We start from the raw sequence: 27,385 nt of genomic DNA on the forward strand, positions 1-27,385 counted from the left end.
ATGTTTAATTGCATTAAGGAGTGCCATTGGATATTACTTAATCATTAAAGGGGGAATTTACCGCTGGCAAGATGGGCTTTTAATAAAATGTGGCCGGCTAAGCTGTTCCCTTTTGCCAAAAATGTCAACACCCATAATGAACTTTGATATTTTTGTTTGAAAGAAGCAATTACTTTTATTCATCAAGGATGCATTAAATTGATTAAAAAAGAGACAGTAATAATGACATTTATAATGTTAGAAAACATTTCCATTTCAAATAAATGCTTTTTTTTATCTTTCCATTCATCAAAAACTGAAAGAAATATGGATCACAGTTTCTACAAAAAAATTAAGCAACTGTTTTCAATATTGATAACAATAAGAATGTTCCTTGCGAACCAAATCAGCATATTCAAATAATTTCTGAAGGATCATGTGACACTGAAGACTGGAATAACAGCTGTTCAAAATTCAGCATGATAAATAAAAATAAATAAATAAATAAAAGTAACATCTCCGTTATATACAGTGCTTAGCATAAGTGAACACACCCATGCTATAGTTGACTAAAAAGAGGAATAAAAAAAAAAAAATCTCTAGGTATGGTGAAGGTTATGTGATGATGTGGGGCTATTTTAATTCCAAAGGCCAAGGGAACTTTATCAGGATGCATAGTATCCTGGATCCATGAAATAACTGGCCTTTAAAAATTAAAATCTGCATGCCCCATATGGGGATTTAACATAGGGGTGTCCTGACTTATGCACCCTGTTTTTTAAAGTCCGCGTGAACCGGAAGTTGCAAACGACTTTTCTCAAGTGTTGTGACGCATTTCCGAGTGAAACGGAATATTGAACAGAGGGCAGGGTTTTACTTTAGCGCTCCTCCTCTCCATCTCTCGCCCATAGCAGAGTAACGGTTTGAGGGAGTGGTTAAGCGATTAACCAACCCAAGTCGTCAAGCCTATGTCATCAGAAAAATAACCATTCCAGACCCGGAAGTAACTTTTCAGACTTTGATTAAAGATAACTTCGGCAAACAATTTTTTCCCGTGTATTAATTTGCACGGATTAATTGTTCACCACAAGACTAGTAATATCCGCTAACAAAGTAAATAGGGTCAATTTTGATTTCATGCCGACTATAAGGAAGAACATGTATTTATTTACGATACATTAATCATTCACAAAGAAAATTGCTGTCCTTAAAGGTTGGAGTTTTCCTCATTTTTTAAATTAAGGCATTAAGATCAATTTCCAAAAGATGATTTGTTATTCCTCTTTTTAGTCAACTTTAGCATGGGTGTGTTCACTTATGAACACACTTATGAACACACTTATATGAACATACCCATCATTGCGGCATAAGTAGATCAAACGAAAACGTGCGAATTAAATCGTACGAAAATCATACGAATTAGCCACCAATTCACCAAAACCTAAATGGTTACAAATTGCCATGAGATTGGGTTGGTCTAACCAGACAAATGACGAGATCAATTCAAACCAATTTCAAAAAGACAGTTTTCAAATCAAGGAGTAATGCACTGTAATTACTCAAGTTATTATGACGAAGCTGCTGTAAAACCACAGTCTGCATGCGGAATTGAGATGTTTAAACCTTCTGGAGAAATAGGTTAGCAAGACTAAATCGTGTAATTACTGCATTTTGGAAATGAGAGTACTGGAGCTGAACTTTGACAGTATCAGACAGCATTATACCGTAGTCATAATATTCAAACCGCTATAATTTGCAGACACCGATAATTATGAGTAGCTGAGGTTCCAATCTCAGCATGTGTCTCTTTTGCAGTGTGGCGGAGTTGAAAGTGCAATAAAGAGGTGGAGGAAATGCGTTTACTGCTCCCTCTCCTCCTCCACACATGCAGCGACTCGAGCGGCGAGCTGATCAATAGCTGTGACTGAGTATTGGTGATCAATCTCCATGACAGGCCCAATCGATCAGGAGTCAGTCAAACGTAACTCAGACAAGGCCTTCTGATCAATTTTGCGCTGTGTTCAACACCCCCGAGCTGCATAACACATCTCAATTAACACACTCACAAACACATGTACACAAGTAAATAAAAGCTTTAGTGAATTGACAACTAAAGTTGAGTACAATGCCTCCACTTTCCTACATACATTACTAAAAGCTGGCAAATGGACTCACACATTTACATTTTACTTTACAGAGGGTTTACTGAGAGTGAAAAGGTGAGGGAGCGAGAGAGAAGAAAGATATATAAGGGACAGAGGACATAAAGCAATCAGCAGAGAGAGGTTAAAGTGTCAGGCCCTGTCAGGTAGTCTGAAAAATGGAAAATGCCCTGAGTAAGAGAGAACAAGTGCGGGGATCTGTAAACTATGTGGTAATCATGGTCATATTCAGCAGGATGGTAATGCCGATGCTTCCCTCGAACGGAGATCTGTCATGGACTTGGGCTTGACACACTTCAATGAATGCATTAATGCAATAATAATGAAGAAGAATTCACAGTTTACTGAAGAAGAATGATAGATACTTCACAGATTTATGCACTGGGGTTGTCAATTTAATGTGTTAATTATGTGTGATTAATTACAAGTTAATATGGGAAAGGCGGAATAAAAAGAATGTATCCTGTGCAAACAGGCCCGAATCTACCTCGGACAGACTGACAAACGACAAGATAGTTAGACCACGATGGGGTCATGCACAATGAATAAAAAAATATATATAAAAAAAAAGAATAACAACTCAATAATTAAATACATTAATAAACAAATAAATTCATAATTTAATTCATCATAAATATAATTAAATATTAATAAAACAAATAAATAATTACATTTAATTAAAATAATGTAAAAGTAAATTAATTAAGTAAAGGTTACATATGTATATATTCATTTATTTAATGTTTTCCTCTGCAACAATGCTGCTTTGGGTTTAAATTATCAGGCCTTTCCTCAGCAAATATTGATATTTGCAGGTAAAATGCAATGAATTGTGATACATTTAATTAAAGCGAAAAATCACCCAAAAACAAACATTCTGCCATTTTCTCGCCCTTGTGTTATTCCAAAACGGTATGATATTTCTTCTTCTGTGAAACAAAGTAAGGTAATCTGAAAAATGTCTCCGTGTTTTTCATCCATGCAATGGAAGTCAATTCAACATTAAACAAATCAGCATTCTTCAAAGAAAATCACCTTTTGTGTTCCACAGAAGTCATGCATGTTTGGAACAACATGATGATGAGTAAATTATGACAATTTGTATTTCTGGGTGAACCATCCCTTTAACAAGGAAAATATATATTTTTTCCTTTTTTTACGCAAACCTACTGTGCATGAACAACTACTAAAGAGGCATGAGATCTTAAATGATTAAATCATTAAGTGGTTAACACAGACAGAGTAAATTATCCTACAAGATCCATATAATAGCTACAACATATATTGTGTCTGATTAAATCCTGCAGCGCTGGAGCCAAACTGGAGTCATTATACCATTACGGCAGGCGCTTCACGGTTTTAATAATAGAACATATTCATAGTAAAACTAAAAAAAAAGTCTGTGTGGGAGTACACGCCGGAGCGCGAACATGAATGAAAATAGGGGCCGACCCTGCCAGCAGCACCTTTGATCCCTTTATAAAAGAGAATAATTAAAACATGAACAATTTCACAACCACGGCGGAAGAATACAGAGCAGCCTAGACAAGGCGCGCATACCAAATGAGCTACGCAATCTCGCTTCAGTCTTACTGTACGCCACAACATAATTGCTAAATGGACCCGATAATTGATCAACAATGCTAGCCTGTCCACAGAAAAACATGCTGGGAAAGGAAAGGGAGGTGCGAGGGTTCGGAGTAGGTGAGCCGATTGGCTCCTCGAGCTTCATGACTGGTGAAGGGAAGAGTTGGGGGTCCTGATGGACTCGGCAGTGAGGGACCTTTGTAAGAACTCTAACGCCAACCAATGAAGAAAAGGGCATATTTATATGGAGCTGCCCTGGGGCGGCCAGCAGCACTAGGGTTATCTGAAGAGCTTTGATACAAGAATGGCAAAAATACATGAAGACAAGGAGTTGGAAAGTTTTGAGAAGACAATATAGCGAAGACACTGCAACTTTCTCTCTCTCTCTCTCTCTCTCTCAGTTCCTGTGTTATTGGAATGTTGGAGGATTTGGTTGAGGGGTGAGGACTCAAGGTGGGCTAGCACGCTCGGCCAAGCCGAACTCTTCCAAGGGAGACACCAGCATGGGAACGAGGGATGTGGAGCAATGGAAAGAGTATTAAAAAAAAATTTGTTAGAGACCTTGGCAACAGGCGAGGCATCCAAGGGGAGTCGAGGGGGCTAGAGGGGTGAGATAGAGAATGAGTGAGAGAACAAAAGAAAAAGAGAGCGTACTCATTCCCTAAAGGGGATCCAACGCTCCACTGCACTTTCAGTCAATGGTTCATCCCTCCATCACACAGAGTAACGGGAGGAAGAGCAAATGAGCGGATTTCAGTCAAAAACCGAAATATTTTATTTCGGAAAAGAATATATCACTTTCCTGATCATTTTAGATGGAGCTCTTTCATCACTCCATTTTTCTTCGGCTGCCATCCCCTTTTCCACTGAGGAATATATCATGTGACGTGCATATGACCTGTATCAAAGTCGTCCTCATATACACCATTAACCCTCTACCTTGCATGTTCTATCTTTCGCCTTCTCTCCGCCAATCTCTCGCTCTCTTCCTCTCCCTCTCATCAGGTCACGTTAGTCTCTAGGGTTTGACAGCTACGCTGCAGATGCAGCCCTGTTAGAGCCCGTTTGAAACAGGACTTCAAAACCAACAGTGAAGAACTCAGAAATCACAAACTGTGGAACGATACAACACTGAAGGGTTTACGCGGCCACACCTTTCACCAGAGGTTCTTATCTCGCAGGTCTTTTCTAAAGGTCACGGACATGAGCGGTTTTGCCAAATGAAAAGTAAATAAGCAACTAGCGACATATTCATTCATAGTTGTTCAAATAAATATGCTTTTAAGGATGAGAAAATGCTTTGTTGATGATGCCAAAGGCCATGCGCCCAATCAAACTCACATAAAAAAAAATGTATGCGTGAGGGTTTCCAACACGGACAGAATGCGTGACATGCACTTACTCAGCTTGAACAAAACTAGGCAATACATTAAATATGATGCAGATTAAATTAATATGTGGTACATGGTTTTTGACAACCGCAATGAGTTTTGTGCAGTGAATTATTGGCTGCCGAAAGCATGAAACCATTGAAATTCAATTGTGTATAATGAACAATTTTGGTGTTGTGGTGGGTTGCCAAATGATGTCCAATAAAAATTCTAGTCCTGAAGCAAAACCAGTCGAGCTCCACTGCACCACTAGATTCAAGACCAGCATAGTTACAGATGCTCTCATGTACGGAACAATTTAAATGCTATGATTTATCAAACACACACATGCACAGACACGCACACACACACGTATACATTATTATACACTAGCACTTGGAATCTGTATTTAATGTTTTTGAAAAGTCTCTTATGCTCCCACCAAAGCTGCATTTATTTGATAAAATAGAGTAAAACAGTAATATTGTGAAATATTACGATTTAAAATCACTATTTTCTATTTTAATATATTTTGAAATGAAATGTAATTTAATTCTGCGATTGCAAAGTTGAATATTCAGCATCATTACTCCAGTCTACTCCAGTGAATTATTGGCTGCCGAAAGCATTAACCCATTGAAATTCAATTTTGTATAAATGAAAAATTTCGGTGTTGTGGTGGGTTGCCAAATGATGTCCAATAAAAATTCTGGTCCTGAAGCAAAACCGGTTGAGCACCACTGCACCACTAGATTCAAGACCAGCATAGTTACAGATGCTCTCATGTACAGAACAATTTAAATGCTATGATTTATCAAACACACACATGCACACGCAGGCACACACACACACGCATATTATTATACACTACCACTTGGAATCGGCATTTAATGTTTTTGAAAAGTCTCTTATGCTCACCAAAGCTGCATTTATTTGATGAAAAATAGTGTGTAATAGTATTATTACAATTTAAAATAACTATTCTATTTTAACATATTTTATTTTGTATATGTATTATATATATATTTTTAATGTAATTTAATTATGCAATGGCAAAGTTGTATTTTCAGCATCATTACTCCAGTGTTCAATGTCACATGATCTGATTGATAATTTAGAAATCATTCTAATATGCTGATTTGTTGATCAAGAAACATGTCTTATTATCAATGTTGAAAACAGTTGTGCTGCTTAATATTTGTGGAAACTGATTAATTTTTTTCATGACTATTTGATGAGCATTTATTTGAAATGTTTTTATAACAAAAACATTCACTGCCACTTTTGATAAACTTTACTGAATAAAAGTAAAATTATATTTAAATAAATAATTAACCTATACACTGCTTTGGAAAATGTTGGGTTTACTATTAGTTTAAGTATATGAAGATGCACGCCTGTCACATAGAACAAGAAACAGAATCAACAAAGAAATAATCTGACTGGCAAGTTCATAAGGCAAAATGACACTTTTATCCAACCACTAATTCCTAGAATAGTGAATAATAAATATTTTTCTATAATGTAATTTAACAATGAAAATTGAGAAGCTTGGTAAACAAACAAAAAAAAACACTTAAACCAAATTATTCATGGTGCATTTGGTCTTTTTGGATTAGTAAACACTAAATACAAAGTAGTTATGCAGAGAAAAGCAAGAAGACTTCAGGGACTTTCGGCCAGACGAAGGCAGCCACGCACAGCTTTTCCATAACCATCACAAATCCAAAAACACATTCAAACCGCCTCACTATAAAAAAACCCGGCTCTCTGCCACAAATATGTCCTTCCCCTTTGCCCCCTCCTGCGATAAACCCACCTAAGCTCCAGCATGTGGCGCATCCCCAAACCCCATGTTAGCCTCAGCGCTAGCCCAACAGGAGCTAAGCTCCTCACGCGGCTCTGATGTGTTCAACCGTTTCAGACCGTGTGCGTGTTTGTTCATTCAGCCATGTTGTGTCTAACCTGACTATTAAGGCTCTTCGGACAAACACCTACTTGGGCTCCCACTTTGGCCATCTGGTACCCCCTGTTTGCTGCTTAATCTCATTCTTTCTTTGACCATTTCCTGTGCGTTACTCTATATGACGCTCTCGAATCGGTCATCGTGGTCTCCTTTAGGTCTCGTTCGCTCCCTCCCTTTCCTAAAAGTGTTGGGAAGCAGGATCCAAACCCTTTGTTAATGGATGTTATTCCAAAGTATAGCGGAGGAAACGCGCACACACACAAAAACAAACAGGACTCCTGACCTTAAGCTTCCTTTTTGGTGCCAACATTTTGCGTGGCTCTTTCTATCTCTCCAAAGGCGCCAGGTGTGGGGCCACATGTGGTTAGGGGCTTAGTTTGTTTCCTGTGAGGTGCTGGCTTTCCGCACACACCAAACAACCTCACGCTAGGAATGTATTATTCACTGTAGTGCACAAAAGTTTGTGAGTGAGATAAGGCAGGTTCATTTGGAGCTACGGACCGCTTAAGTTTCAGTTGAAAGAACAGCACCAACCCGTAGTTACCTTTGCGAGGACAGAACAAGGTTGTTCTGCAGGTGCAGCAATTCGAGATATTGATTTCAACATTTTTCAGGACAAGGCTTTTGTGGCATGGGAAGCTGTAACTACACCCCAGAAAATTAATTTCTATCGTTATGCGGAGGAGAACTTGACTAAGATTAACGCTACTGACTGAGCTAAGCTGTATTTGTTCGTCTGTGGCATTTCATAGAAACTAACGCATGGGAATTTCTTTGGTCAGTAAAAAAAAAAAAAGATGCTCGAAATGCCATATTTCTGCCATAATGAATGTGTTTGTAAATGTGGGCTTGGGTCTGTTAAAAGATCAGTGCTCATCTAAATAAATCATAATTATATTTATAAGAATTAAAATAAATATACAATAAAAAGATCATATTTACAAAAAAACAACAACAACGTAATAATAAGATAGCCAAGTACGAATAAACAATTGCAGGGTGCTGGAAGTCCATAGAAACTTAAGAATCACAATTATTTTGAGACCAAATCCAAATATATTATTCTGTATAGCAGCCCAAGAACTAAAAATCTGCATATAGTTTTACAAAAGCAAATTTGTACAATATTTTCCACATAATATTTTAATTGCTTTTGCATTTATTTTTGTCATTGTACTGACATAATATATATTTTATAAAAATACACATTTTAGAAAGGGCATCAGGAATTGGTTCGTTTTTTTGTGTGTAAATTTTGAATCATTTCAGAAATTATTTAAATTTAGAAATGTTTACAAGCTTGATTGAATCATGATTTCTGCATGAAAACGTTCTAACACAGGTTTCACGCTCAAATACACGCGTATGGTTAGCAAATGAGACCCTTTGTTCCTTAATTCAATTCATTAATTCATTCATTAGGCTTGTTCGTTCATCCATTCAAGCTAATACATTACGAGCAGATGCTTAAGAGTGACCTACATGCTCCTGTAATCACCGTGCAGCGGTGTAACGGGTGTAAAAGCCGTTTCTGTGCTCAGAGAAGCTCAGGCTCACTCGGGGCACAGAGGTTGGCTGCTCTTCAGCAGAGCTGCTGGAGATAGGTTTGTGAAGGCGTCTAAAAAGGAATTCACCGTGTGTATGTGCATGAATGAGGGGGGGTTTAGCATTTAGCCAGGCACTGGAAGACTTTGTGTGCCCCCTGTTTTCAAATGCGTTTATCACTGGGCAACGGTGCGGCCCGGGGCTCTTGAGGCCGGAGCTCAAACAGAGAGCCGGGTCTATTTTCTGCCTGTTAGCACAGCGCCCCTTTCACCAAGAGTCAGCAGGACCCACAGTACTACAAAGAACAGGAGGGGATGACTTTAGCATGGTGTGTGTATGTGTGTGTGTGCACGGGTATGTGCGTGCATAAGTCAGGATCTGAAAGAGGAAGATTAGCAATGGCCTTCTCAGCCTCGGTGCGAACCTCGGTGCTGATGCTCTACTATTGAAGTGGACACTGGCTGGGTTTTCTTGCTGAATACAGATAAAGCTAATACCTACATAAAATAATAGCTTTTCAGTGAATAACCCAAAGCATTTAAAGGCTCCTTCATAGGCTTTTTTTTTAACCAATTTAATACCATGAAAGAAACTTAGTACCTACTCAGGCTGTTAAAGAAACCCCAAGAGCCAAAAAAAAAAAAAAAAAGTATTTTTTCTTCTTATTCATTTTTATCATTATAAACCAATAAAACACCAATGGAGCACAACAGAGCCATAATTAGAGAGTATAATTTGGGAAAGTCTTTATACAAATTATACGGATAGTTCACCTAAAAATGACAATTCTGTCATTTTACTCACCTTCATGTCACTTAAAACCTGCATGACTAACTTTCTTCTGTGGAACAAAAAATGTATCATATTTTGAAGAGTTTCTGGTTATACAAGGAAAGTAAATGGGATCGTATTTTCGTGTAGCCAGATCTTTGCTTGATGACATAGGGTCTGGTCTCTTTAGCCGCTGCAATTGGAAGCAAGACTGATTCCCCCTAACTAACTAGCTAGTTGTTTGCACTAGTTCTTAAAACACAGTTACAACATCATGCAACTGGCAAAGACACACAACTAATAAAATAAAATCACTCAGGAATCTAAAAGGTCGGCAAAGCTCAGAAAATAGTACTTTTTCCTGTACCCTGTGGGTAAACATATGAACAACTTTTATTACATGAGATTTTGGCCAAATGACAAAAAAAAAAAACGGAGCACCTACATAGCTACAGTAAACTTTAGAACCTGTAAGTTGATGAAAACTTAATGCGATGCACTTACTGCCTCAAATGCGGCTGTTGTAATGATGGACAAAATGCGCATGTCTCAAATTCTCTGGTCAAAAACCTTGCAACTCCATTTGAGCTCGATTTTGATCAAATCGAGCTGCCCAAACATATATGAAAGCCACAATATCAACTTGCAGTGTTTAAATAATCTAAAAAACAAAAAAACTATTTTTTGGAGATGCGAGGTGAGCGCCGATTTATTAAGCCATTTTTGAACGCAGTGTTCAATTGCTCCTCTGAAGCACTCATCGCTGAAGTCCCAGAACTTGTAATCGCTGCTTTTGTTTCCTGGATGGCAGACTGTAGAAGTCAGCGAATCAGATTTAGACTTTTGCCTTCATGAAAGTGTTTCCACTTTAGTGTGCCATATGCATCAGACGTTCAGTGAATGGAGTGTAGGAAGTCCATGGGCTTTACGCCTGAGGCTGATACTAATGGGGTCCAAAACAAAACTACAATGGACCACATAATTCATAAAAATTACTTAATTAAAATTGTAATCAATAATAGTGCCTAATGAAATTAGTTTTCCTTTTTCAGAAATTCTGTTATCTGAATGAATATTTCTGGATTTTTTTTTAATGATTTAATACAAATTTATCAATAAGAAATGGTGGTAATCAAATAAATGTTACCAAATTCTGTGCCATTTATGCCAGATGTATGCTTTGTCTGCATCCCAGAAACCATAGGGCCCTAAATGTAAGGTGACACATACAGTATTTCTTATAATGGGCACATGAACATATGTGAATCTGTGCATGTGGGTGTCAGGGGGGGTATGTAAGGCCAGAGGTGCAGTGGTCTGGGAGTCAGCCAATCTGGAGCCGGGAGCTACGCCAGGACCTCTGCGCCCCACCCTTTCCTCCATCACCACTTCCAAACCTCACACTAATGATGGTTCTGACTGTTTCGCTTTAAATACAACTTCCTCCTTTAGCTGTACCGTACAGCCGGCAGTGCCTTTCCTACGTGGGGAGGGGGGTTCTTTAAAAGGTCTGGAAAGATTAGGAAAGGAATGAAGGAAAGCACACAATGGAAAGTGCATTCAGAGACAGGTGTCTGCTGTAGTGGTCTGCGGTGCACGAGCCCCTCTCTGGTCTGCAGGCCCAGCTGTCGTGTCGCCGGTAAGTGGGTTAGGGCAAGCAGCCACCGGAGTTTACATGCTCCAGTGTTCAACCTCGCTCCGCGCTGAAAAGGGCGCCTGCTAAGCAAATAAGCAATAACGATAAATCTGAGCTGGCTTTGGGCATCCATCATTGCGAAAGTGGGTCACAGTTTTGATAGGCTAGGAACTCTTGCCTCTTTCTGCCTCTCTTTCCCAGACGTCCCTCTCTCTTGCTCTCTCCCTCTTTTTTTAAACGCTGCATGTTGTCTCTTTCACTTGCTGGTCCATTTTCTCACTTGCAGTCCACCTGTGAAGCAACAACTTACTTTTCCAGCTCTTTATTCCGATTCTTCATAACCGCTAGTGGAGTTTGGCAAGCACTAAAACATTCCCTAATCTGACATTGACGGAGGGACCAGAATGTCAAGAAACTTGATGGGCTCTTTTGACTTGCCAGTAACTAACAACTAATGTTAGTTTAGTAACAATTATCCTATCGGCACCCTAGCAACCTCTCAAAACACATTAGCAGCCACATAGCAACGCCCCGGGAAATAGCTTTGCATCATGGCTGAGACTCTTGCACAAGTAAGCAGCACTCATATTTCTCTTAGAAACTGTAAAAATGTCCTGCAATCTTTCTCATTGTGTGCACACTTGTATACAAGAACATTGAGCTCTGTCTCTGGGTAGTACTATTGTCTTTTTTGCTTCAGATGAATTTTGAAAGTCTCAGTGGTTGTTAGTGGGTGGATTCATGGTATATATTACTGTAATACTGTTATTTACTTTTAACTTAAAATACTGTAACTTGTAGCAACTTGTGGATCAGTTGAAATTTAATAAACCGTCTCGGTCTCCCTGAACAGCAGTGCATCACATAAATGAACCGAAACTAGGCGCATAGCGTGGAATAGGCATATATTCACTCCCAAGTAAGTAAATTAATATAAACATGCGATTAGTCGACTAATGGCTTAAAGGACAAGTTCGGTATTTTACACTTAAAGCCCTGTTTACAGATCGTATCTGATGAAATAGAACGGTTAAGATTAAAATTTGGACACATGCTCCTGTCCCGAGAATTTTAGTTTTATTTAGCGTTTGTGGACCTATTTTGCCAAACGCGTCACACCCAGATTCTTCCGTTGAGAGCTTGAATAATAGACACCAGTTGGTGGCGATAATGCACCTTTGCCGATTGCAAGCAAACCGCTGGCATTTCATTTAATACACAGAAGAAGCAGAAGAAGAAGCGGCGGAGGAATAACGTACCTCACACAGCACATTCAATACAATCAATGGAGTTGGACAAACACTACGATAAAACCTGTTGGAAAGCATCTTTTTCAGCGTTTTTTTTTTTAAACTCCACTCGGTGAGTTTCACGTCTTTGTAAACGAAAGTTTAATGTGTTTTAGGAAGGAATCTGCCAGTGCACATAGACAACCATTGTGGGGGTGGGGAGGGAAAGCTAAATAAAACTAAAATTCTCAGGACAGGAGCATGTGTCCAAATTTTAATCTTAACCGTTATATTTCATCAGATACGATCTGTAAACAGGGCTTTAAGTGTAAAATACCGAACTTGTCCTTTAAATGAACGACTACTATAGAATAGGCGTTATCATCCTGAAGTGGAGGAGGGATCCGTCTCCTTTGGTCCTCTCATCTCGCTCACTAATTCTCTTATTTGTGGAATTTGCAGCTTTTTAATAAAGTTCTGTCGTCCCTCCCTTCACCCTCTACTTCCCTCCCCCACTCACTAGACTCATTTCCTTGTCAACAATTTTCTGTCTCTCTCTCCTTCCTTCCCTCCCTCCCTCTCTCTCGCTCGTCTCCATTTCCCAATGCCCGTCTCTCCTCCTCTGGCTCTTCCTCTCTCACACACTGTTTATTTAAGCACTTTCACGGTCACTGCATTGTAATCTCACGGGACAAAACTGCCCTTTCTCTTTTACACTCCTTCTCTCTCTCTCTTTCTCTCTCTCTCTCTCTCTGACACACACTCGCTCCTTCTTCCCTCTCATCCTATTCTCTCCTGGTAACCTTCTCTATCTCTCCCTCAGCCCCTACTCTCCATCTTTCTCTGTCAAAACGTTTCAAATTCAAATTCAGATTGGTTTTTCGTGAGCTGAAAGGGCATGAAAGAGTGCTGGTGCTTGGCAGCCTTGAGCTTTGTGGTGCGGTGGCCAGGCGGAGAGCCCGAGGAGAGCCAAGCACCTCTGAACATGATCAGGTCACAAAGGCCTCAGCCACACAAAGAGCAGAACTCGCTCCATACAAAAAGCAGCATCCATAGCCTGCAATAGGCACACATGGTGCAAAAGGCTCAAAAACGCCCCACACAAAACCCAAGAACCCAAACCACACATTACTCTTCTGTAAGGAGAAACTGAAAACAATTAACAAAAAAGGCAAAGTGTTACCTTAAGATCTGATGAAAGGTATAAAATAAGTAGAACAATAAACAGAATTTATATGACAATAATAAAATAAATAATAAATTAAACAATGATGAATTAAAATCAATTTTTTTTTTTTAAAGTAATAAATAAATAAAAAATTATAAAAAGCATAATTAACAAATAATAATACAATTATGAATAAAATCACAATGATAAAATGAAAATAATCAAACTAAAAATAATAAAAATATAAAGTGTAATGAAAATGAGTCATAATGAGTCAAATATTAATGTTACAACTAAAATAAACAAAATTATAAATTAATTTTAAATAACCCACCTTATTTTTATTGTAAGTTTAAGCTTTTAACACAGTTTAAGCTGCTAGATATTGCAAAGTGAAATTTATCATCTTTTTTTAATTTAAACAATTGTTTATAGCACAAGCAGTTTGACTGTTTACTGCACTTTTATATATACATATACACACACATATTATATATTATACATGTATATACATTATTTACATTAGAAGATCTCAAACTCATCCAGAATCAGTTGGCTGAAGTGAAGCACCAAGGCCACCATTAGCTGTCTGTAAACAGGAGGACGCACTTCAAGTACAAAACTCTTTTAAAGAGCCCACACAATAGTGAACAACAGCCGAGCCGTGGGGGAGGCAGGGCGAGGGTGGTTCAAGGAGAACACATGTTGTGTAGCCATAGCTTCTCCCATGCCCCATGCAGAGAGCGAATTATCCACTTAATTTAGGATTACAGACAAGCAGCTACTGCTAGAACAATGGGAGAGTCTGATGCCGTCTTTTCAGATAACATTACAAAACTCATCCGAAGGGGCATCTTCAATACAGCTGCCACCTCATACTTATAAGCAGGGGCGTAAGAAGGATTCAAATCGTGTGACACATTGATGCATGGGGATTGATAGGTTTCTAATAATAGTGTGGTGGGATGAATATACTTGTAAATATAATGCTATGCCCCATCTTACAAGCATCATAACAATGATAAAGAATTTTAAGAATTAAATCTTCCAAAACTACCTGCTCATAGAAAATTGGAATAAACTCCAATCTCAGGATGGCTGGTAGTGGTAGTATATTTCTGTAAAGTCTCAGATACAGGTCTATAAATGTAATTTCAGGGGAAAAAAAAGCACATTTGACCCCATGCACAGACTACACAATAATGATGGCAAAGCTGCCAACCATATGAGAAACGGTACAGGGGGCTCTGCAGGAAATCTGGTCAGTGTGTTTCCAGATACTAACCGCCAAACCTGCTTGATGAATTGGACCCAGTTATCATCAGCACTGGTTGTTTTGATTGTGCTCTGCTTCAACACAGAGGACAAATCTGTTTAATAACCGGAGAATCGTGAGCTGCCGGTTTGAGGAACTGAAACGGCTATCAAAACACGTCTATCAGAAGAACACACCCAGAACAGCACGTGCACACAAGCTGAACCCCGGCACACATGGCGCCGCCACAGAGAGCGTTAGAGTAATGCGCAAGAAACCCGCATTCCATGCATGCCACTCTAGACACTTGTACAGGTCTCTCCTAAACTCCTACTGCACTCAAAACCAGAGAAAGAATAGAATGTATGTAAAACTGCTTTTTAAAAGATGTTTATGTTTGTACACAACAGATGTTTTCCAGATGAGGCGCTCTCTAAGGGTGTGTTCACACTTGTAGCTCAGTTCTCTTGGTTTGTTTGGTCCGGGCCAAAAAATATTTCGAAAAAATTAGTCCTGGTCCGCTTAACGTTCAGATTGACCAAACCTAAAGGCATATGGGTATGTTCATAACCTGATTGGTCTGCTTTTATAGAGCATATTTCACGACAGAACTTCCAAAACAATGATGTGTTCTGGGCTAAATTACCTCGTTGTTTGTGCATAGCCTACATGTGATGGTATTTTGACCAGCTGAGATCTCGTGAAGAGCTTATAAAATGTGTGAAGGAGTCAAAACAGCGACAGGAATGCCTCCATCACACACACAAACGACCTGATGCGAGAACACGCGTGTCTGATGCCTGTACCGAACTGTGATGGGCAACATTGCGACTATGACGCGAAAAAAAAAAAAAAAAAAACAGGCATTCGTGAGCATTCTGTCCTTTTAGGATCGCATCTTGTGACATGTCCCATTTTTGGTTCGTTTACATGTCTTTGGTGCGGTTCGAATGAAATATGAACTCAACACGGACCAGAGTTCGTTTGGAAGCGGACCAAGACCCATCTTTTTAGCGGCCTCGGCCCGCTTGTTTGGTGAGCACCAGGGTTCGGATGGCAACGTTCACCCATATTCAAATGAACCGCACTAAGAGAGCGATCACACCACGGTTCGTTTCAATCTAACCAAACCAAGTGTGAACACCCCCTAAAATACATCATGGAGACGTGCCATCTACAATACATGGATAAATATATACTGGATCTAAATATCACTACAATAATTTACCAACAACGAACCAAACCCGCTCACATTTACACCCATTTACTGAAAAAGAAAGAAAATATTAGAAATGTACACACAAATCTTACAAACTCACAATATGGTAATTTTAGGATACACACTATTCCCGAAATGTCCTCCCTTTAGGGTAAGCAGCATGACGAGTGTTTCTCTTTCCACGACTGCACAGTGACAGTGATAGTAATACCTGCTGACATCTCTTCCTCGCTGCCTTCCTCTCTCCCTCTCCTCCTCTCACCTCACCCCTTCTTCCCCAGAGGGGCTCCCCAACCGATGCAGGCGCTGAAAACTGTTGATTCTCTTCCTGACATCCCTACACAATGTGCTTGCCTTCTTTCGGCTCATTCATAATGGACATAAAGGTTTTTTCCTTCTCAGCAGAGAGAGGGAAGACAGATCGAAATGATACAGGGAAGGGTGGATTAGCAGGATGTCCAGTGGACTATAAAAAGGAGGAGGAATGATGAATTGTAGAATAAAAGAGTCAACAATGTACCCATGTATGTTTCAAGCCAACGTGAAATGTTGTTTCATCTTTCTTTTGTAATGTCTGACAGTATTCAACCAGATTTAAATTAGGGTGACTATCAATTTGGGAATTGATTGGATCTAAGGCCTCAGTGACATCAGCAAGGAAAGTAGTTTCAGAGGAATTACATGATTACGAAGACAAGTTCGTTTGTTTGTTTGGAAGAACATGAACTGATGAATCATTCACAATAAGACCAAGCACATGCATTGATAAAAAAAAAAAACAGGGTCAATTTTGATTTCATGTTGACTTTAAAGGGGTGATGCAGGAATCAGATAAGCAAATGGCTACTTCAAGTTGCAAGGTAAAGCGTGGAGGAAATCAAACACTATGATAAGAATAAAGAAGTGGTTTGACAGGAAGATAAGAGTCTGAACCACAAATCAACACGCACGCCCACTTTACACACACTGCTACCCTTTAGTCAACCACAAATGTTAATGTGTTCACCGATACACAAATCGCTCTTCATAAACTATATGCACGCGAGGTCACAACAGCCAAAAGCCAAAAAAGCCACCCAAACATGATAGCTATAGAGGTCAGAGGTGTAGGTTTGTTCACAAACAAAAGATTAAATCAACTGGGTTAGGACACTATACTGTCCTATTCTTCACTCATTTAACAGCCTATAGGTATATGGTGACATAATAACAGCTAATAAAATAGTGATACGTTTTGCTTTCTGGTAATGAGTAACTAAGAAGGCAAATTAAAAAGGCTGGAGTATTGGTTGGAATATGATTAACTTTTTCTATTGCTAATGGGCTACTTTACGGAAACTTCTTGTGAACAATCATTGGCCCTTTAGTTTTCACATGAAAACAACAAAAACTATTCTTGCCTGCAATAAATATATTTTTTTATCAAAATAGAAACTGCACATAATACACATTATTCCTTTTAAATGTTTGTTTTATAAATTCACCTGTATTTAAAGCACAACAAACCTGATATAGAAATATACATATTTTCACATTTATTGCCTTCTCTTTCAGAATATAGAGTGTGTATTATATAGATTACAAAAAAAAAAAAAAAAAGAATATACATAATACACTACTGTTCAAAAGTTTGGGTTCAGTAAGGCTTAATGTTTCAGAAAGTCTCTTATGCTCACCAATGACGCATTTATTAAAAAATAAAAAAATCCAAAATACAGTTACAAACCGTGATAATGTGAAATTTTCAAATGTAATTTATTCCTGATGGCAAAGCTAAATTTTCAGCAGCCATTACTTCGGTCTTCAGTGTCACATGATCCTTCAGAAAGCATTCTAATATGCTTATTTGTTGCTCATGCAACATTTCTTATTGTTATCAAGTCTGAAAAGACTTGATATTTTGTGGAAATTATAAATAGAAAGTTCAAAAGGACAGCATTTGTTTGTAACAATGTAAAAGTCTGAACAATCACTTTTTATCATTTTAATGCATCCTTTCTGAATAAAAGTATTCCTTAACATTTGTTTACTGACCTCAAACTTTTGAACAATGATGTATAATTTAAATACATCAAGTATAAGTAAATGCAACTAAATGATGGTCATGGAATGGTAGAGGAGGAAAAAGAGTGTCGGAATTTCGCAGACAGAAATCACAAGCCTGCAGGGGTCTATATAAGGTCTAGTTTAAACAGTATATCAGGCCAGGGCACTTCTCTCCCCGTCTCTCAGATAATACATGTCCATTAGCAGCAAAAAGGGGACACCACACAAGATCAAAGTCTCAAAGAGCATCCTTCACATCCTACACAGGAAAGAAGCTCTCTCTCTCTCTGTGTGTGTGTGTGTGTGTGTGTGTGTGTGTGTGTGTGTGTGTGTGTTTCCCTAGAGAAAGTAGCTTTTCCTTTAAACAATTCTGCATGTGTAATATTGAAAGCCAAAACAATAAGATTTCCGGTCCACATTTGATGCCTCGCAACAGGCAATGCTAGAAACGCAATATCTCCCAGCCAGACTAATACGATTGCACAAACACAGTAAAACCCACATATCCCGCAATAATTCAGTTTGCCTGCTGAAGTGTTGGCGCAGGTACTGAGTTGGAGGTATTTTCAAGAGGGCACCCTGAGGTTAAGTCCCGTGGAAAAAGAAGAAAACACTGTTCTCAGTTATGAATCCTTAGCCATGGCCATATCCACCCCTGCATTCCTCATCAAACACTAACCGGAGTGAACAACTCCCCAACAATATGACTACGAAAACCTGTCCTAGTGAAAATATGCATGCATTGCAATCACCACATGCGGTGTCTTTACGCTTCAATAGCATTAGGGAGGTGAATCCGTTGAGCTGCTTACTGTGCATAGTAAAATATATTTTATACATAGGCCTATAAAAGCAAGGAGACTGCTTTTGTCAGGGCTTTTGTCAAATGCAACCGAAAAATAAAAAAAATGTACCATTTACAAAAACTTTGTGACTCATATCATCTCCAGTGTTTCCTGTACGCAACAATGAAGAGCGTGATTCACAAACAAATGACTGTTTATGAATTAGTTTTCAAACTTAATGAAAGTTTGAAATTAGTGAATTCCTCAGAGCCATCACTAAGTTCACAACTGAAGCATGATTTTATAATATATATATATATATATATATATATATATATATATATATATAGGTTTTACAAAATATGTTTTTTGACATCATCAAATTGGAAAAAGTACACTAAATACAACTACAAAACATTTGAGTTAAGTTAAATCATCATAGTCTAGTCTTTATATTACAATGTCCCTTCATCACAGCAAGTATTTCAAAAGCAATTCTATAATTTGGCAACTAAAAAGTAATTTAGTTCCTTAATGTTTCATTTATGGAGCAAGTGGCTGTTTTGTTTTGGCACAAGAACACAATTTGCTTGCACGTCGGCAGAATACTCTGAAAAATCCTTTAACAAATATTAACCCATTTCTTCAGACACCAGGAATTTGAATTTACACATTGAACTTAAAACTTCATTTTATCTCCCAAAAGACACATTCGGGCCACTGGCTGGCATACAGACTGGCAACATACTCTGCCTCTAATAACGGAACGGAGCATGCATGCGCATACATGTGTGCACAAAACCAGGCATGTAAAGGAGAGGGAACTGGTGAGTGATACTGATGTGGTCACGCTGAGAGAAGCGCTATTGGCCAATGTGGAGGTGTGAGATAATGGAGTGTATTTGCTGATAACATCTGTACGGTGGTGGGTATTAGCCAAATATCCAGGCAAGGCAGAAAATATAGAAACGCTCTCTTCGCTGTGTGCAGCGGGATGGCTGGGAAGCCGGTCCAGCACAATCACACAGAGAAATCTGAAACTCATATAATCACTAAATTACAATATTAAACAGATGACAGAATATGACTTTCTCCCAGGTAGACTGAAAGGTTATCCCTACCAGGTCTGGCCAAATTCCACCGCTCAAGACCCGTTTTATAAGATTATATCCGTTTCATGCTCAGTCCATCAACTTATATCGGCTGGGACTTCTTCAAAGAAGCCGATTGGACCTCAGCGAATCGGGAACAAGCCATAGGACAGAGTCTGTGTGTAAAGTCCCTCTATGAAGCTCCAAAATCTCTTCATACCCACTGGGCCAGGTGGCCTTTACAGTACAGGCTGATAGGAGACCACTGAAGAAAAAGGAACATCTCCTGAAAGATGCACAGTTACAAATTTAGCAATTTCAAAAAGTACGTTTTCAGTCACATATGTAAGCCAAGTAAAATATTGCGATACAAAGAGAGGAAAATGTGCCATGGCAAAAAGAAAAAGAAAAGTTACATGCGAATTAAAAAGCTGAGGCTATATCTAGCAGTGCGAGGGCATGCTTCTCGGAACATATTTCATAATTACACAGCAGGGAAAAATGTGATAAGCACATAGTTGAGGTTGTCGAGTACAAGGTTGAGGAATATTTCCTGTTTTCGCAACATTTTCTTTTGATTTATGCAATCTAAGTATTTCTTAAGTCATCTACATTATCGGGAAAAGCCTGTTCATGACAATGCGTTGCAGATTGCTGAAGGTTACGGGCAGACGCTGGGCAGGACAGACGAAAACAAACATGCAGTAAATATAGTTCCACTCATATGGATAATTATACAATCCACTATGATGCATTAAGCTATACAGTCAACCACATAATAACCAGCGAGCGAGCGAAAGCAGCAGGGAGTTCACTTTCTTACTTCCTTCTGAATGCGAGCCTGAGTGTGATTATTTCTGAGTAGGTTTGTTGATTACAGTTCACAGGTTCTCGTAGATAATGATTTATAGAAGTAGTAGGGAGATTATCCGAAAACTGTGGAAGTCCTCGCCAAGCACGAGACGTGCTTAGGGGTCCAATCACGACAGCCCTGATTGAGCAAAATTACAGTTGATCTTCAAGCTTTAATTTAAATTTGCATGCGCATGGGTGCGTCCGCCCCCGTGCTGCCTGAGAGGTCCGATCCCACCTCTCGCTGTTGAAACAAGGAGAAAACGTACTATGTTGTATTTGGGATGTGTGTATGGGGGGTTGATGTGCGCTTGTACGCATGAATTAACACTCATGCAAACACACAATCCTTCATTATGCACAAACGCGTTTGAAATTATTCAGAGTTCCTTGGGTATTAATTGATGGTTTATTTCAAGATGAGCAATTAAAATAAATCGTTTTTTTGCAGTAAAACACATAGCCGTGAGAGATAAATGGGAGGTGTTGAGAACGTGGCACTTGGTATTTCGAGAGTATTAGAAATGTGCTCGAACTTGTTGAGTAAGTGACTCACATACACACAAAAGATGAATACACACACATACACAAAACATATATAAAGTGTAAGTTGTACAATGCAGCAGGTTAATACTACTGATGTATGAAGGTTCTGTCATCATTTACTGTAAAATCTGCATGACTTACTTCTATGGAGATATCCTGAAGAATGCAGAGGTCGCATTTTTCCATTCAGTTGTAAAGCTTTCAGGTTTCAAAAATGCATCACAAAAGTGGGCAATACTATATTTCGAGTCTTCTGAAGACATACAATAGATTTATGTTATGAACAGAATAAAAAGAGACTTTTTTTAATTCTAAATTTATTCATATTTAGAATTCGATTTTATTGTCACATCACATGTCCAAATTGAATTAAAGATTGTCATTTAATTTTTTTATCATTAGTTTTTTTTATATTTCTACTTATCTTTATTTTTTATTTTACTTAAAGTTGTCTTGTTTCTCGTTTTAAGTTTTTCCATCTAATAATAATTTTATATATACCCTACAATAGAACAATACAATAACAACAATAACTGTGATTAATAAATATTTGGTCTGTATCTCTCACAAAGACTTAGAATAGTGCATGAGTCATCTTAAATACTTTATGATGCATCTTTGAAGTTTGAACGCTTCAGTCATTTATTACAATTGAATGGAAAAGAGTGACCAGAACCGTCTTCAGAATATCCAACCCGATCTCACAGCAATTCGTACGAATTGTACGAGGTGGCTAATTCGTACGAATTGTACGAGGTGGCTAATTCGTACGAATTGTACGAGGTGGCTAATTCGTACGAATTGTACGAGGTGGCTAATTCGTACGAATTGTACGAGGTGGCTAATTCGTACGAATTGTACGAGGTGGCTAATTCGTACGAATTGTACGAGGTGGCTAATTCGTACGAATTCTACGAGGTGGCTAATTCGTACGAATTACCTACCCCTGGCCCGCCCTAAAACCTAGCCATCACGTGGGTTTAAACAAATTGTACGAGTGAGGTTTGTACTAATTAGCCACCTTTTACTCACTCATACAAATTCGTACAAATTGGTCGTGAGATAGCGTTGGGTAGCGAGATCTCTTTTTGGTCTTTTTGTTTTTTTTTAGAGAAGAAAATGAGTGGGTGCACAAAAAAAAGTGTGTGTGACAGGTCGTTAAGTCGTTGCATCAGATCAGGTTTCAAACTTTTTGGTTAAGATCATAAGAAAACATGAAGAAATAAAAGGGCGAGCAGAGAGAGCGTGACAGATAAGAGCAAAGCACACGTTATAAGCTTTATCCACCTGGCTGGCAGGCCATCTAAAACGTCAACTGATAAACGAAAAGCAACATGTTTCTTAGCAGTTCACAGCTCAGTTACAACTGAAAGGCAGAAGTGGAGATTAAGGAGGAGGAAAAATACAACAAAATATATATATTTATTATCACACATACACACCAAACCAACAGCTAGACAAACCCAAAAGTCTTTAGTTTCTCCCACTCTTTCTAGTATTGATGTGATGAAAAATTACATGACTACCTTGCAGCGCTCATGTATCCAAAACCGAGCCTCATTAATCTAGTTATATTGCACTATTTGGTGTAAACAGCAAATCAATGTCTGTGCAATGTGTTCATTGTTTGAAGCGCTGGAGAACCTTGAAGCAAATGAGTTGATGTTTAGTCTGCAGACGCCTTTACCTAAATCTGTGTTAATAAACCACATCACTGCGTAACAAGACTAAACACGACTACACACCAACCTTGACGGCAAGTGTCGGTTTGTGTACGTCAGTGAGCCCACAAGCTAAGAGAAAATTAATCTCTCTATCATATGAATAATAAACTGCATGGCAGACAACAAACAACTGTGCAACTTTTTTTTTTTAAACTCTTTCTCTGATGAGAACTTAATGAGCTATGACAAAGAAACCAAATTCAAGCTTAACTATTTGCGTGTCACTACATGAGGCCTGTCGCTGAAAAACAAGTCCATATGGAGAGCTTCCCATGTCCGAGATGTTCCGAGAGGGGCGGAGCACAGCTGTCCCTCCAGGCTGTCCTAAACTCGCACAGCCAATCCAGACCGAGATAACACCTGGAGTGGCAGGTGAGCGCGCCATCAGTCTAACAAATGACACCAATTAAACTATTATAGAGCAAGACAGAGGACAGATATGTGGCACTACAGGAAGAGAGCTGATTAGCACACATCATTAACATTGATTTATTTAATTAGTGCTACGTTCAGCACTAATTGATCAAACCTAGAGAAATTGTTCACCAGACTGTAAGGATCCGGAGGGCATTGGATTTTACAGCATATAGCTGAGATACAAACGCTCTGACCCTTGATCCCAATTAATGAAATTGGAACACAGATACACAAGATAATTACTAACTGCTGCCGCTTCACACCAAAGCTGTTTGTTTTTCTTTTGTTTTGATCCTCTTTGTTTGTTTTCCCCAGTCTCATTCTACAAACATCCACATAATGGACATTCTCAGATCCGATCTAATTTTCAGAGTCCGAAATCACAGTTAATTTAGTATTATTTATATACTATTCTAGTATTTACTGTTTTTGAATTAGTCTTTATTTTTATACATTCCATTTTAGTCATTTTAATATAATAAACTCATGTTATTTCAGTTAGTTGCCAAGGCAACATTTCTAATTTTCTTATTAGTTATTAAAATTAACGTTTCTCATCTAATATTTGTATTGTATTTCAGCTTTATTTCAATTAAAAAAACGTTTTTATTAGTTTTAGTTAATAAAACCACTGGAAACTACTCTGCAGTTGATGAAGACCTTTTTTGACCATTTTAAAACTAAAAGTATGTCTTATACATAAGAATGCAAGCATGAATTATGAATACAATCTGGAAATTCATCATGCCATCTGACCTGCAACCTCAGCTGCATCGTCATTCCCTGTCATTAATAAATATGACAACCCTCTCCCATGGTCTCATTTGGGATAAAAATTGTCTAATGGAACACATCAGAATCTTAGCCATCTGAGATTTTTTTGCATACCAATTTATAAATATTGTGAATTTAAAACTACTAATCATTTGACGTACATTTGACAACCCTGGAAGGAAGTAGGCATATTCAGATGTGGGGAACAGTTTCCACACTTAAAGGTGCAGTAAGTGATTTCTGAAAAAAACGCTGTTGAAAGTGGATTAGACCACCACAACAAACTTTTAGCCAATCAGCAATAGGGGGCGTGTCCACTCATGATGGGAGAGGAGAGAGAGAGTGAGCGAGAGGGAGATTTGAATAAAGACTGTTGAAAGAGAGATGGCTGAGAGACATTATAAAAGAGAAAAAGTCAGAGGAATATCAATGGAAAAAGAAGGGTTATGATTAGGCAAAAGTTTTAAGACGTTAATATTAGAAAAGCTTTAAAGCGGGAGGGGTGTGTTTTTCGGGGGTTGATTTAAGGGACTGATTACACGACTGTTAGTTGTTTTTCAACTAAAAACTTCTCCGTTTTCATTATATCGTTATGGTGTAAACATACCCTCAAATATCAAGTGTTCAACAATTATTCTCAAAAAATTGCTTACTATGCCTTTGATGCTGCAAAATGTATTATCTGAGGCTTTGTAAATTGACTGAAAAGCATATTATATTAAACATTATTTTAAATGATTGGAAGTTATAATAGAAACTTCCATGGTCATGTGATTTAAAAATGGCAGCGCCCATTTAGTGGCAACCCGCTCCATGTTTTCTCATGTGATTGTACATAATTTCTGTTAACTTATAAAAATGCGGTTCATTTCTGTCTTTATGCATAAAACTTTAATTAGAAAAAAAAATACTGAGTGTATCTTTAAGGATTAATACATCAAAGTTTGGCTGGTGAAAACAGTAGTGAGGCATGGGAGGACACGTTACCACATTTAAACCCTTTAATAGGTGCAGGTGTGTTTTCGGCTGCAGACAAGAAGCAACACAAATCTGGGAGCGTTTTTGGGCTTAGTCACCTCACATTCACTGGGCTGAGCTCCCGAAGAGCATCGCGCGCTGAATTACGCACAGGGAACGTAGTTAACCGCAATCCTGCGTAATGAGGTTCATTGGAAACAGTCAACACGATGAGTATGAATTAAAGGTAATTGTGAACTTACCGTGTGTTTGTAGTGTTCCAGTATACAACGTGTCTCTTTGCTGTCGATGACAAAACATGTATTACCAGCGCCAGAAGTCTCATCATAGCGCAAACTCCAGAGCACCTTGGCACGTTCATGCCTGAAATCGTCCAAGCCCTTGTGGGCCGCTGATGAAACGAGTTTAAACTGAGGTGAGATTCAGTTGAGTAAAACCCAGCAGAAGAACTTTACTGGGCAAGAAGAGAAACAGAATTCCCAAGTCGTTAGGAACTCTGAACGCTTTTACAAGATCATGTTCTGCTTACTATGCAACAAGAAGTTGCACGCTTTAGTTTATAAAGTCACAAAACATATGTTGACGTGTGCGACAAGTTCATAAAAAAACATTCTTGCGATTCCTTGTGACGTTTAGTATTTCCTTGTGAAGATTTGATAAGTAGTCGTTCCACTTTACGCTGACATAAAAATAACTTATTTTTCTTCAAGTGTAGGCTAAATCCAGTGTCGGTTTATAAGGTCCAAGTTTGACAGCAACTCCAAACTTCTTATGAAAAGAGGAGACAATTGTTTGTAGTCGCGGGACGCTCTCAATCACGGCCGTTGATAGTTGACAGTGATTAGGAGTGACTGGAGTGCGTTTCTGGGCAGGGCGGAGGACACGGGTGCGTGAGCGTTGAAACTTTGAGCCAATCAATGATCTAAGGGGCGGGACCAACATTCCAAAGCTTTTGAAGGTGTGCTGCACACACACAGTGCCCTGACAGCTCCACTCGCTGCATATGGGACAAAAGTCTTTCAAGTAAGTTTCTTCCCCTTGAACCAACTTTTGGCTCGTGCAGCCATTTTTCTTCAAATTAAACATTTTATAGGGGTAACATGGGGGAATATGCTTCCCTTAAAAGGGTTGTTGATTATGTCACTTTTAAAATTTTAGTTAGTGTGTAATGTTGCTGTTTGAGCATAAACAACACCTACAAAGTTCAAAGTAAAGGGAAATATTTTCTTTTAAAGAAATATCTTTTTAAGGACTACAACAAAGGTTAGTAGGGACTGCGACATTTCTCATCGGGTCTAAGACATGTGGTCATCTTCTTACCCCAAGGGTCTAAATTTGTCCTTTTTATTTCAAAATAAAAAAACAACTTTTACTCCACAAATCTAAAAACATTAATGTGTCCAAATCCCTCATTTACAAATAAACACAAGAAAAACGTATTCAACATAATACAATGTCATAGATCACTATTTTGCAGAGACACAAAATTAGTTAAATTAAACTCAAAATTGTTTTGGCTGACTAAATATCACAAATATTGATATTCAGAGAAATGCCCAAATAAAAAATATCGTAGTCATTCATCAAAAGTACTGAAAATTAAGGTGGGGGCATCTTTTCCCATGTTACATGTAGGCTGTTGTTGTTACAGTAAAACGTTTGAAAAATTGTGGTGACGAGATGTCATTCTGCCTAAAATTACCTGTGTATTCTACTGAAAAAGTCATAATAGATTTTAACTGTAGGACTACTGTGTTCCAAAATATACCATAAGTGAATGCAGCAGTGATCCATTCTGGGCCTTTAGATTATAAAATATAGCCTATATTATATATAAATTATATATTTACTTTAAGAAATGAATGGTTTTATTCCACAAGGATTCATTCCACAAAAGTGACAGTAAATAATTTTACATTATTACAAAAGTTTTCCATTTCAAATAAATGCTATTCTTTTAAACATTCTATTAATTATGAAAAAATGCATCAGAGTTTCCACAAAAATATTAAGCAGCATAACTGTTTTCAACATTGATAATAACAGGAAACGTTTCTTAGTAGCAAATCGGCATATTAGAATGATTTACGAGGTAGGAAGTTGTGTTTACGACGTCAGGTGCGTTCAGTCACGTTCAAGTAAGATGGCGGTGTACTTTCTTTTAATTAACTACACAAAAAAACAGAAATGTTTTTAAATACTCTAGAAAATAAAGAACAAAGAATGTGCATCAGGTGTGTTTTGCTTTTTTGTTTTTAATTATTTTATGAAGCCACTGTAAACTT

General features: G+C 38.2%; 1 protein-coding gene across 1 annotated transcript in view; it reads right to left on the reverse strand.

The window, feature by feature from the left end:
• The window catches only part of efna4 (ephrin A4), a 53,487-nt gene extending 27,538 nt beyond the window's left edge, over positions 1 to 25,949 (reverse strand). The window contains exon 1 of the mRNA XM_079627037.1: positions 25,343 to 25,949. Within this exon, the coding sequence (XP_079483163.1) occupies positions 25,343 to 25,461 (119 nt within the window). The 5' untranslated portion in view covers positions 25,462 to 25,949. The remainder of the gene's footprint in view (positions 1 to 25,342) is intronic.
• Positions 25,950 to 27,385: the final 1,436 nt, after the last annotated feature.

Source organism: Phoxinus phoxinus (genome assembly GCF_949152265.1).
Source record: "Phoxinus phoxinus genome assembly, chromosome: 10".
Lineage (NCBI taxonomy): Eukaryota > Metazoa > Chordata > Actinopteri > Cypriniformes > Leuciscidae > Phoxinus > Phoxinus phoxinus.